At 44.2% G+C, this 15,594-nt stretch overlaps 1 protein-coding gene across 2 annotated transcripts in view; it reads left to right on the forward strand.

Annotated features, from left to right (window-relative positions):
* Nucleotides 1-14,845, forward strand: part of PTPRT (protein tyrosine phosphatase receptor type T) — a 734,569-nt gene extending 719,724 nt beyond the window's left edge. For both annotated transcript variants that reach the window (XM_073309805.2, XM_073309804.2), the window contains 6 exons: nucleotides 2,558-2,731; nucleotides 6,952-7,083; nucleotides 10,858-10,983; nucleotides 12,371-12,534; nucleotides 13,363-13,498; nucleotides 13,921-14,845. In XM_073309805.2, the coding sequence (XP_073165906.1) occupies nucleotides 2,558-2,731; nucleotides 6,952-7,083; nucleotides 10,858-10,983; nucleotides 12,371-12,534; nucleotides 13,363-13,498; nucleotides 13,921-13,974 (786 nt within the window). In that variant the 3' untranslated portion in view covers nucleotides 13,975-14,845. The remainder of the gene's footprint in view (nucleotides 1-2,557; nucleotides 2,732-6,951; nucleotides 7,084-10,857; nucleotides 10,984-12,370; nucleotides 12,535-13,362; nucleotides 13,499-13,920) is intronic.
* The last annotated feature ends 749 nt before the right edge of the window (nucleotides 14,846-15,594 follow it).

A 15,594-nucleotide genomic window follows, 5' to 3' on the forward strand; every position in this document is an offset into this window, starting at 1 on the left:
AGTGATGGCTACTGTGGTGCCAGATTGGAATTAGATGGTTTTCTGCCTTCCCAGCTCTCAACCCTCCATACACAAAGTGAGATCGTATCCTTTCTTTTAATACATGGCATATATTTACCAAGATTTGGGTACAGCAAAACTGTAATTTGAATCCCAATGACTGGCAATGCCATTAATGCATCTGCTTTTCACAAGTGGCCCGTGTTTTGTACAGGATTTCTGGTTCTGGACATCTTACCTGTCAAATGAACCAAAGCCCAGTTTTCTGAAATGTAGTGCTTTTAAACAATGACACCGCTGTTTATGCTTATTTTGCCAGGATCTGAGCGAGACAGATTTGTGTCCTGCTCACTTGCTTTACAAGCTGTGGGAGACTGGCAGCTCTTGTGGGAAGGGAATTCTTTAGTTGGCTTAAGAGCGTCCTTCTCCATCTATTTGTAGAAAGCTGTGTTTACAGGACATCACTTACACACACCATTCTTCTCAGCCCTAATCGTTTGTACTTAGTAAGAACAGGGAGGGATGCAAAAAAATATAAGTAGCTGCCATCTTTATGAACCAGTTGAGATAGCTATAGATTTATTATTAATTATTATTATTATTATATCATAATAATTGTTGTTTCAATAGCACCAAGAGTTTTCTGGATGGGTGGAACCTCATTGTCTGAGCATCGCAGAAACATCAGGCCGTGCCTCAAGTAGCTTTTATTGTCTGAATGGGAGTAAGATGTAATGGGCGGGGGGTGGGGGGGGAGAGGGCTCGAACACAACGGTGGGGGGACAGCAGGGGAAGACCATACTATTAACAGGAATACAGGGTTGCAGATATCCTTAGCTGAGTGTACAGTTTAGAGGCTTAAACATGTATATTTGTTTATTGGACAAGTGGAAAAGATACTGATGAATTGCTAACTGGGCTCCTGCGCTGGCATTTTCATTACTCAGCTTACCATGGGCATCCTGGCAGAGGTGTGTTTTCATAAGGGATTTGAGATACATTGTTCTTTCTGCCAGACCATCTAGAAATGGAACTCCATCGTGGACAGGCCTGAGTGAACTTTTGAATTTAGGGACAAACAGTAACATTTTATCTAAGGTACTGATGGAATCACAGATTCAGTCATCCCTGCATTTTCAGATGGTTTGAAGTTCATGGTCTAGATCCTAAGTTTGCTGCAGTAATGTCCCACTGTGGCATTCGTGCAGCTCCTCTGCAATAATTTATCAATTCTGTGTCTTCTGGAAGTTTGTTTGATAGTCAGAAGGGAGTTTAAGAAAAGGTTGTCTGCATGCAAGCAGGAAGAAGAACTATAGCTTCACATAGCCATCCACCTACCAACACTTAAGAAAATAGTGCAAGAGGCATCCACTTTGGTGTTCTCCCTTCAACCCCCTACTGAGCTCACGGGACTAGTTTGACAGCAGAGGGGAAGGTTGAGAACACCGGAGAATAAAGACGTTGTCTAGGTTTAAAAGGAGATACTCCCTCCAGCAGGGTGAGAGACAGCTAAGTGGAAAAGACTGACCCCCAGACCCAGACATTAGGGGTGCCTAGGAAAGAGAGACCTGCTTCAGGTCTCTACCAGAGGATGGCCAGACCCTAGCTAATATCAACACGCATGTAGACTTTTTGTTGCTTTATAATCCTTGTTCACTTATGTTACACTTTATTGCTACTGTTAAGATAAAACAATATTCTGATTTAAGAAGGCTGTCTATTCACTATATTCACCACTGGTCATTGACTGCCCAGGCAAAGAACCACGGTTCCAAACCCATTTGGACCTGCAGGGAAGACTTGCAGGTTCTGAACCTAGCTGGTCCTGTTGGGTAAGCACTAACAGAATACCATAGTCCAGGATGACAGATAGGTGTGAGAATCACGATTCCAGCCCCAGGGAAGGTAAAGGCACAAGGCCTGACACCAGTGGGGGTACACTCAGACAGTGGGTCAGAAGTGTGTCCAGCCCTGTAACCATGACAGCAACTGTAATCTAAATGAGAAAACAGAAAAGTGCCATTAAACCTGATCTGGTGTCTTAGAATTGGATGGTTAATTGTGAAGATGAACATCAGAAGCAGGAAACCTGCCAAACACACAGTGGAGCCACTAGATGACAAAGGTGTTAAAAGGACACTCAAGGAAGACAAAGCCATTGCAGAGAATTCTTTGTATCAGTCCTCACTGCAGGGGATGTTGGGGAGATACCCATGTCAGAACTAGTTTTTTTTTTGCGGGGGGGATGGGGAGTGGAATCTGAAGTACTGCCCCAAATTGATGTGTCAGTGGAGGAGATTTTAGAACAAATTGATCAATTAAAAAGTAGTAAGTCACCAGGACCAGATGGTATTCACCCAAGGGTGAATCTAAAGTCCTGCATCCAAACAGCTCCATACTTGGGGAAGCTTCACATCCGGATCTCAGCTTTGTGAGTCTTTTCAAAATTGAAAGTAAAGGCTACAGAGCATGTTGAGTATCTGTACTCGATGTTTAAGGGCGTCCCTTTTGGAACTCTAAGAGGCTTTGCCTGTACCTCTCTGTCCTCCAATTACAGACCCTCAACATTGTGACGCCGCGTGTTCGGCCAGAAGACTGCAGCATTGGCCTCTTGCCAAGAAACCATGACAAAAATCGCTGCATGGATGTGCTGCCCTTGGACCGGTGCCTCCCTTTCCTTATCTCTGTGGATGGCGAATCAAGCAACTACATCAACGCTGCACTCATGGATGTAAGCACAACCTACAGGCACTGTTAGCAATGGCACCAGTCTCAATTTGTGTCAGGTTTGTTAGGCATCAGTTCATTTCCATGCTTGTGAGAAATCGGTCATACACAAGCTATGCTTGTTTTTCGGGGTTCCTTTTGCTGATATCTTGCAACTAGAGCAGCACCATGCTGATTGTCCCATGGAAAAAAAATTATTGGGTGCTGAGCACCCACCGGCAGCCTGCTCCTCCCCTCCCACCCAGTACCTCCTGTCTGCTGCTGGCCTCACCGATCAACTCCTCCCCCTCCCTCCCAGTGCCTCCCGCCCACTCCAGTGCCTCCCGGCATGCAGGAGGTGCTGGGAGGGAGGCACTGAAGAGGGGATGGGACGCGCTTGGGGGAGGGGGCCAAACTGGGCGGGAAGAGGTGGGGCAGTAAAAGGCGGGGCAAGGGTGGGGGCTTGGGAGAAGGAGTGGGATGGGATGGGGGAAAGAGGCAGGGAGGGGGTGGAGGCTTGAGGGAAGGCATTGGGTGGGGGCGGGGCCTGGGGCGGAGCAGGGGATTGAGCACCCCCGGGGCCCGGAGGAAGCCAGCGCCTCTGCACGTTCATAAACGTGCAGGAATGCATCAGTGGTGTTCTGAGGACATTTTTGATGCCTTCACGTTTCCTTGGCAGAGATCTTTCTTGACCGATGGGCTCAGGGGAGAAAAGCCTGGGGTGCTCTCATGAAGGGGTAGGCAGGCGGGTGGAGAAGCTGCATAGGCAACAGTATTTAAAAAAAAAAGTTGCAATGCGCTGGGAACCCAACAACCCTTTGATCTGAGCATATAGAGGGAAGAGTGTTGGCAGAGGAATCAGATGTGCCCCACATGTCAGAGCCTAAGGGCCTGCGTGAGGTTGTTGTAAACCTGTGTCTGGGGCTGTTTTCTCTCTCCCCCTCACTTTCTTTGCCCAGTAGAATCTAGTTGGGCAGGTCACTTCTTTATTGTAAATAATAGTGATGGTTTCCATTTGCTAAGTTACCCAGAGACCTTTGGGCAGGGGTGCCTGGAAAGGACATTGCTATCGGAGTATTTGTAAATCTGACACAAGGTGTCATTTCTTCCAACAAACATAGGGAGTTGGTTTGGGGTTTTGTTTTTGTTTTGGATAGTGATGTTCCTGTCTTTTAAGGGGTTAAGTTGAGAATGTGGCAAATCTGCAGAACCACAATGGGTTTTGCTCTGGTTTTGCAGTTGTCTGATGTCAAGGGCGCCCCATGCCAACACCTAAAACATAACAACATCTTGCATTTCTGTGGCACCTTTTATGCCAATGCACTATTTCATGTAAACAAATTGTTTCATCTGCCATTGAAATCAATCCATTCAGCTGATGTTTTTTCCCTTTCTTTATTTACCACTTTACAGAGAGAGCAAGTCAGTGCTCTTGGGATAAACGCAGCCTGAAACATCCAGAATCCCTTATCACTAATGTTTTTTCCTGGGGGAGATGGAACCTTGGGGTGGAATTCCTTCCTTTCTTCACTAGCCTATTGTGTGTAGTCTTAAACACATCATGAATCCTAGTGTCACTGTCTGGAGTGGTTCTGTCAGGATCCAAACAGCAAAAAAGAAATGAAAAATGTTCTTGTTCGCCAGCCTTTATTTCCTTCTTCTAGAATTCAGGCTGATGGGATGAGCCTTTTTGCATGTAACCTCTTCATGGATGTCAAGGGGCAATTAACAGTCTTTGTGATGTCTCACAATGGCCCATTTAGTTGATAGCCTTCTTAATGAGCAGGAGATGATCCCTTCTGACAGTTGACAGTTTCAGGGCAAATATTTTTTTGATAGTTGTAAGGCAAAAAACTTAAATATTACCTTATAGCATGTGATAAAGATTTATAGGTGAGATTTACAATTTACAGCATTTCATAAAGTCTAAACACATTATTATAAATCCAATCCCCATCTTAACCATACCAACACACAGGGGAAACAGACTGGTTTCCAGCAATGAATTTGTCAGTGCTGAGCTGAGGCCTAAAGCCTTGGCAGAAGCTGGCTTCTGGTTTGTCAATGTTGCACCTAGAATAGCCAATCCATCCCATCTTGCCTTTATATGAGTCACTAGTTCTTTCCATGTGTTGTGAAGCCTGGCAGGCTACCTTCCTTGCTCTAAGAGAGGTCACATGATCTCAGTGCTGCTCATTTTTACTTCTCCCATTAGTCATTTCCCATGGGTATCTGTTGCAAGTGCCTCCATTATTATTTTCCCTCTCATCTGAGTTTCAGCATGCTCTGTGTATTATCACAAGGTGGCAGCAACTTTCCTCCAACTGGGGGAGAAAAAAAATCCAATCGCTGGGGTAATGTTGAATGTTTATCTTGGTAGAAGGGGTGACGTTATCCTTGGAATGGATTGCTGATTGAGTTCTGGAGGCACGAACCTCCAACTTCTTTGAAAATAAGGATCTATCAGACATGCCACTGTGTTAGAGAATGGGCCCAAATCTGGCCTAGTACAGAAGCAAGGGACCATGCCCAAGTCTCAAACTCAGACCTTTAAGAAGTTGTCACAGTCTTGTGGTTCAGGCAGAGGACTTGGAATCAATAGACCTTCGTCGTACTCCCTGCTCTGCCCCAAGCTTCCTGAATAACTACTTAATGTCTCTGTGCTTTGGTTTCCTCAGCTGTGAAATGGGGCTAACACTGACTCCCCATCTCTACCCAGGATGGGTGGAGGGGGTGCAATTTATTAATTTGCCCCACCAGCACCACAGTTTCCCATCTTCAAACCTCCATCAAATGGACCTGTCTTCTAACAGCTGTTAAGTTGAATGGATTGTACAACCGGTGGTACAATCTATGGGCTTGCTCTGGCACAAAACAAGCCTAGAAATGGGATCAGACACAATATCCAGTTTTGTCCAAATGAATTGGAGACACTGTCATCGAAGACACATCTCCATTATCTAATAGCAGAGAGTGAGAGAATGAGGGGCTTGCTTCTTCACTAAGCAGAAGCTGTTTTGTGTCCAGCATGCAGTTCTAGCAGCAACCTCCACAAAAGAGAGAATGGAAGGGATCTGTGCTATTTAGGATAGCAGAATGTGAAACTGTTGCATCATTTTTAGACTTAGTTAGCATACAAATAAATTCCCACACTCTATCCCCTGCTTTTTTGACTGCTCTTGCCTCTGGTGGTCTGGTCTCTCCAATACCATAAGCTGCAAACTGGCTTTACAACCCCTACCCAAATCAACAAGGCATAGGCTTGCCCCTGCCCATGTTCCTGGGTCATGAAATGTAGACACCGAGAAAGAAGAGGATCCATTCCATGTCTGTAACTTCAGGAAAGCTCTCTCTTCTTTTACTCTTCTCTCTACCTCCTCCCCTGCCCTCCCCCCACACACACACTTGGTGGAACGATGGCTCATCCAGTCCCCACAAGAGACTGAGGGCTTGTCTACACTTACACCGCAGCTGTGCCACTATAGCACTTAGTGAAGACGCTGCCTACTCCAAGGGGAGACCATCTCTCCATCTCCCTGAGAGGCAGTAGGCAAAATCCTATAGTTTATGGATTTACCTAAGCACTGTCTGCGGCGCCCAAAGAGGAATAGTAGTTTGCATTTGTAATCGCCTTTCATCCTGTGATCTCAAAGTACTTAACGAACATCCATTAAGCCTCTCAACACTCTTCAGAGGGAGGGAAGTATCATTCTAACCATTTTACACATGCTGAGGTCAAGTGACTTGCACAAAAGTCCCAGAACAGAGTCAGGAAGAGCGCTCCAGAGCCTAGTGCTCAGAACAGTCCCCACATTCCGTCCCTGAGTGGATGCTCTCAAATCTGAATGTGCAAACTCTAGTTTTCCGCTTCCAGGAAACAAAATCAGTGAGGACCTGACTGGTCCTTAGAGTCTACTGCCGCAAAAAGAAGAAACGTTCTGCTTCCAGCAGTTATCTTTCTTCATTTTAATTAATATTATTGTTACTTGCTGACTCCCAAAACGTAAATAATTTATTTGCACAATTCCTGTTCTTGTGCCACTTCTCTAATGAAATGTGTTCATTGGGAGCAAAAGGATCCCATTATGAGGGCTTCATTCATGGCACAGTGTTAACAAGGAGAGGGTGTCTGATTTGTATAATCTAGTTAAATAGCTCAGATTGCATAGCCTTAGCCTCCCAGGTTTAATAATCAGCTGAATAAAAGTGGATTGATTTTTTTAACTAATCTTCTTCTTTTGTTAGAGCCACAAGCAACCTGCTGCCTTTATTGTTACCCAGCACCCTTTACCCAACACTGTACCAGATTTCTGGAGGCTGGTGTTTGATTACAACTGCTCCTCCATAGTGATGCTGAACGAGATGGATGCTGCACAGGTAGGTGGATTTCTAATAGCTCAGTCAAGCAGCCTTATTCACAGGTCAAAGGAGCTTTGGGTACCCCCAGTTGCTATTCAAAACAGGCAGAAAAGTTGTGAGGAAAAAGGGAAACTGCATAGGAATGGGTGAACAACTGTAAGTACAATCCAGAGTGAATCTTCACCCAAAACCAGGAATGCCAGAACAGGAAGGGGAGGGTGAGAGGGAGGTCATGCCGCCCTCACCCCACACACACTTTTTAAAGTGGGAGGGCACGTTTTACCAGCCATAAGGATGAACAACAGGGGGAGGGGGTAGAGAGGAGCAAACGGAGGCAGGGTCTTTGGGGGAAGAGGCAACATGGGAGCAGGGCCTCAGGAGCAGAGGGGGCAGGGGCTCGGGGAGACAGGGCAGTGAGAAGGGAGCCTTAGGGGGCGGCACGGCACTGGGGGGCAGGGCCACGGTTCGGGCATCCGTGGGTCCCCCCACACATGCACTTTTAGGGTGCTTCCGCCACTCCTGCCAAAACTCAAGCTAAACTTTGTGGTTCAGAAGAGCCTAGTTCAATACTTGTACACATTGTTCTTCATCTTTGCCCATTGCTTTCCACCCGCGACCGGACCTGTAAATGCTAAAACACTCTTAACAAGCCTGTTCTTGTGGTATTGCCAGGTGACTGGCAGTAGGACATTTGTGAAATCATATGACAGATCCTTTTTTCTTGAGATCTCCAGTCCAGTTTTGCAGAGTTGGGAAGTTTGGATAATTTGCATGAGATTGTGGAGAAGCACCTGATGTTTTGGGTGCTTTAATCAAAGTGAAACACCAAAGCTTTTGAACGATGACTCATTATGAGAAACTGATTTACGGTCAGCAAAAAGGGGAGGAGGGAAGTGGATACTTACTGCACAATTTATTTTTTTTTCCTTTTTTATAAATTGTTTAGTTGGTTGGCAGGCCGAAAATAATTTTCAGTACTAGAGCTTGCAAGGTGAAGAGTGGTTACTCTTGCTACTGCACTGGCATTTGCAGTCAGTCTCATGATGGGTAGCATCAGAAAGGGATGAGAGATCATACATTGTGCAGGAAATTTGCTGTATGACATTGCTACTTCACCCATTGTAGTTCTTGTTAAACAGCGGAAGTGGCCTCGGGCACTTTGCACTTTATAACTTAATTCTTCATCTGCTCCTCACTCTTTGCAAAATATTTCCCCCTTGAAGGCAGCAGTTATGATGCTGCCTTTATTAGTGCTAATGGAAAAACCAATCACATGCTCATCAGGGGGATTCTCCAGGCAGAATGAATGATGTGGGATCTGATTCACTTCTGCTCCTCTCTGCATTAAAGTGCCCCCAGTTCAGCCTTTCTAAAGACCAAGCTGTTGGTTTGATCAGTTTTCGGAGTCCTAAGTGTCTGAAATCTCAAATACGATTTTTCTAGGATCCCTGGTCCCTCAGGACTCATTATGTTCTATCTGACTCATCAAACATGCTTTTATGTCCTGGGAATGAATCCATAGTAGTTTTTAATCTTGTTGGTTGCCCAACAAACTGGAAAGAAACTGTCCTGCACATTCTCTGGAAATACGAAACCTCTGTTCATAGTTATTTTACATTTAGAGGCTGAAAAAATGAAATCCTCCAGCATTAGAACTCGAGTATTTTTGCTGACCACCTTTCACCAGCAATGCTATATCATGCTTTGCTTTTCCTTGAAGTACTTTAAGGGAAGGGGGGCGGGGGGGTGATTTGGTGATTAATTATAAACTGAAAATTACACTGTCCTGAGGTCTGGTGTCTGCCAAACTAAGGCCTGGACCAGTGCCAAAAGAACACTGCTAGACCAAGGAAACAATGATGGTTTTAAAGTTACATATCTTGTAAGCCATCAGCACAAGGAATTAGTTTTATATCACTTAAGAGAGTGAGATTTCTGCAAGGAAAAATCAATTGTATCAGGATGTTGCGCTCACCACACTATCTTTGTAAATCATTGTACTTATCTATCTGTCCATAGTTATCTAATCTAAGCATTTATGCTACAATCATCACCATTTTATCAGAGAGACTAGTACTTTTAAAATGTAATTATGAAGACCAGCATGTGGTGTGATGATGACATTACAACATCCCAGAACCATTCTGCAGAAGCTTCAACAATTCTATGGCCATCCTGGCAAGACAGAAACACTCTTCGCTGGTTGGGTTGATAATGCAGGATCCCAGATGGGTGGCAACTCTCACAGCTCCTATATGTTGAAATGAGGATGTCCAATAGTCAATCGTTATATATTAATAATTTATATATTGACATAGTGCAAAACTATACAGGTGTGATCTTCAAAAAGTGAAAGCTGTAATTCCATCCACAGTTTTGTCCGTGCATTTGTATACCTACCTTTGCTTGTGCAGTTGCACACAGATCCAGTATTGGTGTGTATGAATGGGGTATCATACCCAATGTGGATGTAAATGGCTAGTCTGAGAACTCAAATGCAAAAAGTGCACAAATGTGAATGTATTGACTTCTGAGGCCTTACTTTATGGAAACCAAGTTTGTAACATAGCGGTAGGGGAGTACTTTTTCACTTCATCTTCTGTGCCCTGAGTTTTGCTCCCTGAACCATTTGTTCAGCCCAGATCTGACTGTCTTACTAGAACAAATGCTTTGGGAGAAGAACTCAGAACCCATTTGAAAGTATGGAGATAGAGTAAAGCCAGCCTTCAGATGATGAATGGCTTATCAAAATCCTGGCTTGCTTTTTCCTCTCACAGAAAACAGCAAGACATGTAAAGGTGGCCCCACCAGTTTCAGGTCCCTATGCATGAAGATACAGAGAGAGCTCAACTCTGATGCAACAGGCATGCACTCACGCCAGGGTGGCTGGTAGTGATGATTGATCCTGAAGAGGTTCCAATTCAGATGAGCCTCCAGAAGTTCTAATACTTATCACAGATTTTCAAACTTTCCTAGTTTAAACCCGTAGCTAAATATCTTCACAATAAAGGCTTTCTAATGAGATTTCTCACAAGATTTTTGGAACTACCTAGTTCCAGCCAGGTTGCAGATATCCTGATCGTAGTCTGTCTTGCAGTATTTTGGGACTTCTGAATTCAGCCAAAACCATCAAGTACAAAGGTGTGCAATTTTTTAAAGATATCCTAGCTTTAAAAAGAAAACAAAAACACAACACATAAAAAGTTCAGCTGTGATTTAATGTGAGGTGTGAGATGTGTGAGATTTTAAACCAATCTGGTTTGCCCCCTCCCTAGTTACTAGTAAACTCAGAATATAAAAAAGTTGGCTGCACAGAGAAATAAAAGTTCCACTTGGGTTGAGGTGGTGGAATCTCCTTCTTTTGAGGTTTTTAAGGTCAGGCTTGACAAAGCCCTGGCTGGGATGATTTAGTTGGGGATTGGTCCTGCTTTGAGCAGGGGGTTGGACGAGATGACCTCCTGAGGTCCCTTCCAACTCTGATATTCTATGATTCTATGAACTAAGATTAATCTTCTTGGTATTGAGTGTTTTCTCATTAACTCACAATATAAAACCTCTGTGCTTCATATTAAATTCACTCACAGACACTACTCTCTTAACACTCCTTTTAAATCTATACTCCTGTAGAAACTTTATCTGCCAGCCACTTTAAAGGCCAGGGCTTCCATATCTTCTGAAATGCTGTGTCTAGAGTACAGTTCCTGAACTGGGTGTGGGGTTAGAAGAAGAGAGGATTGATATTTTCCTAGCCTGTACGTGATCTGCTTTCTATTTCTCTTGCACCTTGACTAGCTCTGCATGCAGTACTGGCCAGAGAAAACGTCCTGTTGTTATGGTCCAATCCAGGTGGAGTTTGTTTCAGCAGACATTGATGAGGATATCATCAATAGGATATTCCGTATCTGCAACATGGCCAGGGTAAGATCAGTGACATTCCAGATGATCCATTTATTCATTCATTGGTCATGTTCTGTCAAATACTTGCTCAAAGAGACAAGGAGCAGGGATGCCACCAAATCCCAAGGCCGGGTAGAAATTCCATTGCAGGATTTTCTTGCTGCCACAGGTGGAATATTATAGCTGCACCCCTCTCCAGGAGGTAGAAGACTTCTCAGTAAAATCACAAGGTGAATAATGTGAACTGGAGTTCTGTCCTTAACTGGAAAGTGTTCTCTGTATGTCCTGGAGGGCACGTTACCTGCACGTTGCCTTAATCAATTAGCAGTCAATGTAAAATCATCATTAATTCTGTTAGCTAAACTAGGATATTGTTATCTCCACTCCTTCTCTGGCAACCATTTATGCTGAAGGGTATAGTTGCTCCTATCTCTGAAGTTAGATGCAGTGCTGCTTGGCTAAACTTTTGGGGTTCCCAGTTGCCAATGTGCCCCTATTAATAAGGAACTGTCATCTTTATAAAATCTTTTCACTCAGCGTCCATTAGCCCCAACCCTACAGGTGGGGGAAAACATCCCCAACAGTGCTCACAAACCAGGGTTATTTGTACAATGGACTGAAGCACGGTTATTGCACTGCTACAGTGGATAACCTTCGTATTTGTTTTGTTGTTTCAGAACAGATTTCCCACTCAGTTAGGTACTATCCCCATATTTTCTGTTCCTCTCGCTGTTAGAAATGGAGATGCCAACTGGCCTTTGTAAATGATCCCTGTGCCCCATGTATCCGCCTCTGAGTCTGAGCTTACGGAACAACTTGGTTATGCCATTAAAGAGGCAGTTGTGGGCTGGTCTGTGCTACTGGTAAAATCACCATGAGGATCTTATACCAGCTCTTTTCCCCCATTGGTTTTTTTGAATGACTGCTTTGTCTCCTCTCCGTATGGTATCACCAACCTCCGAAACAGGCGGGAGGGAAAGAGAGTAGATATGTTATTCATTCTTCCACCATGAGATGACTGTATTCCTGAATAAAAACAGTTATTTTCAGAGCCTCATTCCCTCCTGGGCCTTTTAGTAGTCTCAACTAAAGCCTCTCCACAAAAATCTTCCTTTTCCTCAAAACCTGAAACCACCCTAATTCTCTGGATATATTTTTCTTTCTTTGGAAAGAGATGAAGGCCTTGCACCTAGCTGCAATGTGCTTCCTTCTGGCCTGTAGCTTAGTTGCACTCATGTTGTTGTTATTAACTTATATGCTGATTAGTAGGAATAATTATATATTTTGGTGATGTTAAACAATGCATACGTAACCTGTGACCACTGTGACCACTACCCCCTCGCATACCCCTGCTCTTCCTCATGACCTTTCTGATTGTATAATGGAAGTGGATAATGATTTGTTTTAGCCCCAGGATGGATATCGTATAGTACAACATTTGCAGTACATTGGCTGGCCAGCATATCGGGACACCCCTCCGTCCAAACGCTCGCTCCTGAAGGTGGTCAGACGGCTAGAGAAATGGCAGGAGCAGTACGATGGGAGAGATGGACGCACTGTTGTCCACTGCCTGTAAGTATGGCTGGGAATACTTCCTATCCTATGATGCAGGGCAAAAAGAATTACTTACAGATGTGGAAATCAGATGGGCAGCCCATACCTGAGCTGGGAAAATTAGGTTAAATTGCAATCAAGACACAAGTGAAGTTAAGTACTGTGATGAATTGTGGTACCATGTGCCACTATTTCCACCATAAATAGGGAGTGGTCACAAAACCACTGCTGCTTGTAGCATTGGGATCTCCACTTGAAGCCCTCTATTGATCCTTTGTACAGGGACTGTGTACTTTTGTCTGTTCAGGGGCCCCAATCCTGATTGGGGTCTCGATGCACTATTGTAATACAAATAATGATTGGTTACAATGAATTGATTAGATACTGAATAGTTTTGAGCATACATCATAAAGGTGGCAAGACTGGTCCATGATGGTCAGTGCAATGTTTATTAGTTAATTCTTGTATAACCCTTACCATTCGAGTGTCTAAAAAACCCATGTAGAGACTTTAATGAATAAAGCCTCACAAGATTACAAGTGACTTCTGTATTATTATGGTTTTATACATGAGAAAACTGAGGCACAGGGAGGTGAAGTGACTTGCCCACGGTCACTAAGTTTGACAGTGTCTTTCAAGTCACATTCCTATATTCTAATCTCTAGACTGTTGTCTTGCTCATCTTAAAACCCTCTGAAGCTTCCTGCCTGCAGGGGGCCTGCACGTGGTACCTCCAGCGATGCATGCTTTTGCATCTGGGAAAGCACTGCTCTTTGCAGGGTGCTTGCCTCCATGCGCCAGTCCCCTGCATCCCTTTATAAACTGCCTCTTTTCTTCCATGCCTAGGAATGGCGGTGGCCGCAGTGGCACCTTCTGTGCCATCTGCAGCGTGTGCGAAATGATTCAGCAGCAAAATATCATTGACGTGTTCCACATAGTGAAGACATTACGGAATAACAAATCCAATATGGTGGAGTCACTGGTATGTGTCCCTCCCTTACACACCTCTGTATGGTGCAGTGAGTAAAGAATTAGTTTGTTTTTTTTAAAGTACTTTTGGGTACTGCCCAATATGAATTAAATTAGATCAGTCAATTAGAGTGAATGATTTCCCTCAGGTGTGTGTGAGAGTTGCAGTAAGGACAAGCATGAAATGATGAATATTCAGTGTCGTGACTGTATGGGTGTGTCTTTTTCTTCCAGTGACTTTGCACCCTTTTTCTCCTCTTGCCAGTGCTAGAGATGTGCAATTGGGTCTACAAGTTATTAAACGTTTAACTCTTGGAGCCCGATCATGCCAAGTGGAGTGGAAATGGGAATGAAAGATTCTCGGCACCTTGCAGAATCAGGCTGTTAAGAGCTCATTGCTACCATTTTACCACTGGCTTTTTCTTTCTCTTTCAGGAACAATATAAATTTGTATACGAGGTTGCACTGGAATACTTGTGTTCGTTTTAGCCTAGCAGAGAGGGGGGCCTACTGGATTCCAGACCCCCAAGTCTGGAGAACACTTTTTTTCCCACACTAAAAGGCAGTAATGGGTGTGGGGAGGGCCAGACTCTCCACATTGAAGCAAGGGACAGAGTGTACTGACCTCAATGCCATTGGGAGGACGAGGTGATCCCTGTGTTTGCTGCTGCCTGCTTTCTTTCGGAGCATCTACCGCTTCTTAAATAACCTAGCATACAAATTGGCTAAACAGGAGACGGGCTGGAAGACTCTGCTTTCTAATCCCCTCCCACCTCTTCTCTACCACTTTGGATGTGTGTTTTTGCTCTCCTTGATACAAAGGAAAAAAATACTGGATGTTCTGTCTTTTAAACAGCTCCTTTTTCTGTTCTCAAATCCCACCCTTTAATTTTTGAATTTCATGCATCAGCCATTTGGAAAAATGAGAGAACCACAGGGAACATGTGAGACTTTGGGTTACAATTAATCCACCTGACCTATTTTTTGCCAGCGAAAATGCTATCAACAAGAAGTTGACATTCTCTTCCCCTGCCTCCTGTTCTCCCTAGACATAAGACTAGGTGGTGGAACTGGGAAGCTGTTCATGGATTCGCTGCACCAACTACTGCTACATAAGCTTTTCCTTCCAGATCCTGCTTGACGTCCAAGACTGTGCGTGAACTGGTTCCATCTCTCTGATTCATGTTAGTGTCCCGGCTGGTGAAGAAAATCATTTTAAAAAAAAACAGGGTTTCACAGCCATTTGATCAAACAGACCCTCCACCAAACCAGTTGCATTTGGTTTGTAAGTCCGGTGATTTTTTACCACATTTTTCAAGCATTTGCTGGGGTGCAGTGTCTCTTTACAAAGAAGAGCATAGAGTAGATATGTTGATGATGATGATATACTCTAGATAATTATTATTTATATTTCTGTAGGACCTAGGAGACCTAGTCATGGACCAGGCTCTCATTGTGCCAGGTACAGACACAGAACAGAAAGATAATCCCTTCCTCCGAGTTTACAATCTAAGCGTATGTCTCTAATGCAGCATTATTCTGGGTTTTTACCTGAGTTTTAGCCCAGCCCCTCTCCCCACCATCCACACAGGAAAACCTCTGACCTGATTATGGAAAGGCTTTAAATCCAGGCTAGCTGACCCAGCTGGGGATGTGGATTAGAGTGCAGGGTCCTCTTTAACTCTATCCAGAACCTGATCACTTTGCAGTGAGGATGGAGGTTAAATCACTTGTGTGCTGATAGCCCTCCAATGCCCTGCCCACAATTCCTCCCCAAGGACAGAAAGTTCTTCCGCAGTTGACTTGGAAGGAATCTTAGAGCATCTCAAAACAAATAACATGGGATATGCCTCCAGGCACACATGGGCGAGTGCAGAAGAAGCGAGGACACACTAGCATGGGCAGATCTTTGTAGTGGGGATGCTCGCACCTGGGTTAACTGTGCATTGTAGACACAGCCACCGTATGATTTTAATTTGGGGATTGACTAAGGTTTCTATGCTGTCTGTTCCCAAACTGTTGTACAATCAGACCTAATTGCGTGATTATTCAACTCTCCAGGCCATGAGATTTCTAAATGGTAGCCCATTCAGGCTGTATGAAAGGTTA

The sequence above is a fragment of the Lepidochelys kempii genome, chromosome 13 (genome assembly GCF_965140285.1).
Source record: "Lepidochelys kempii isolate rLepKem1 chromosome 13, rLepKem1.hap1, whole genome shotgun sequence".
NCBI lineage: Eukaryota > Metazoa > Chordata > Testudines > Cheloniidae > Lepidochelys > Lepidochelys kempii.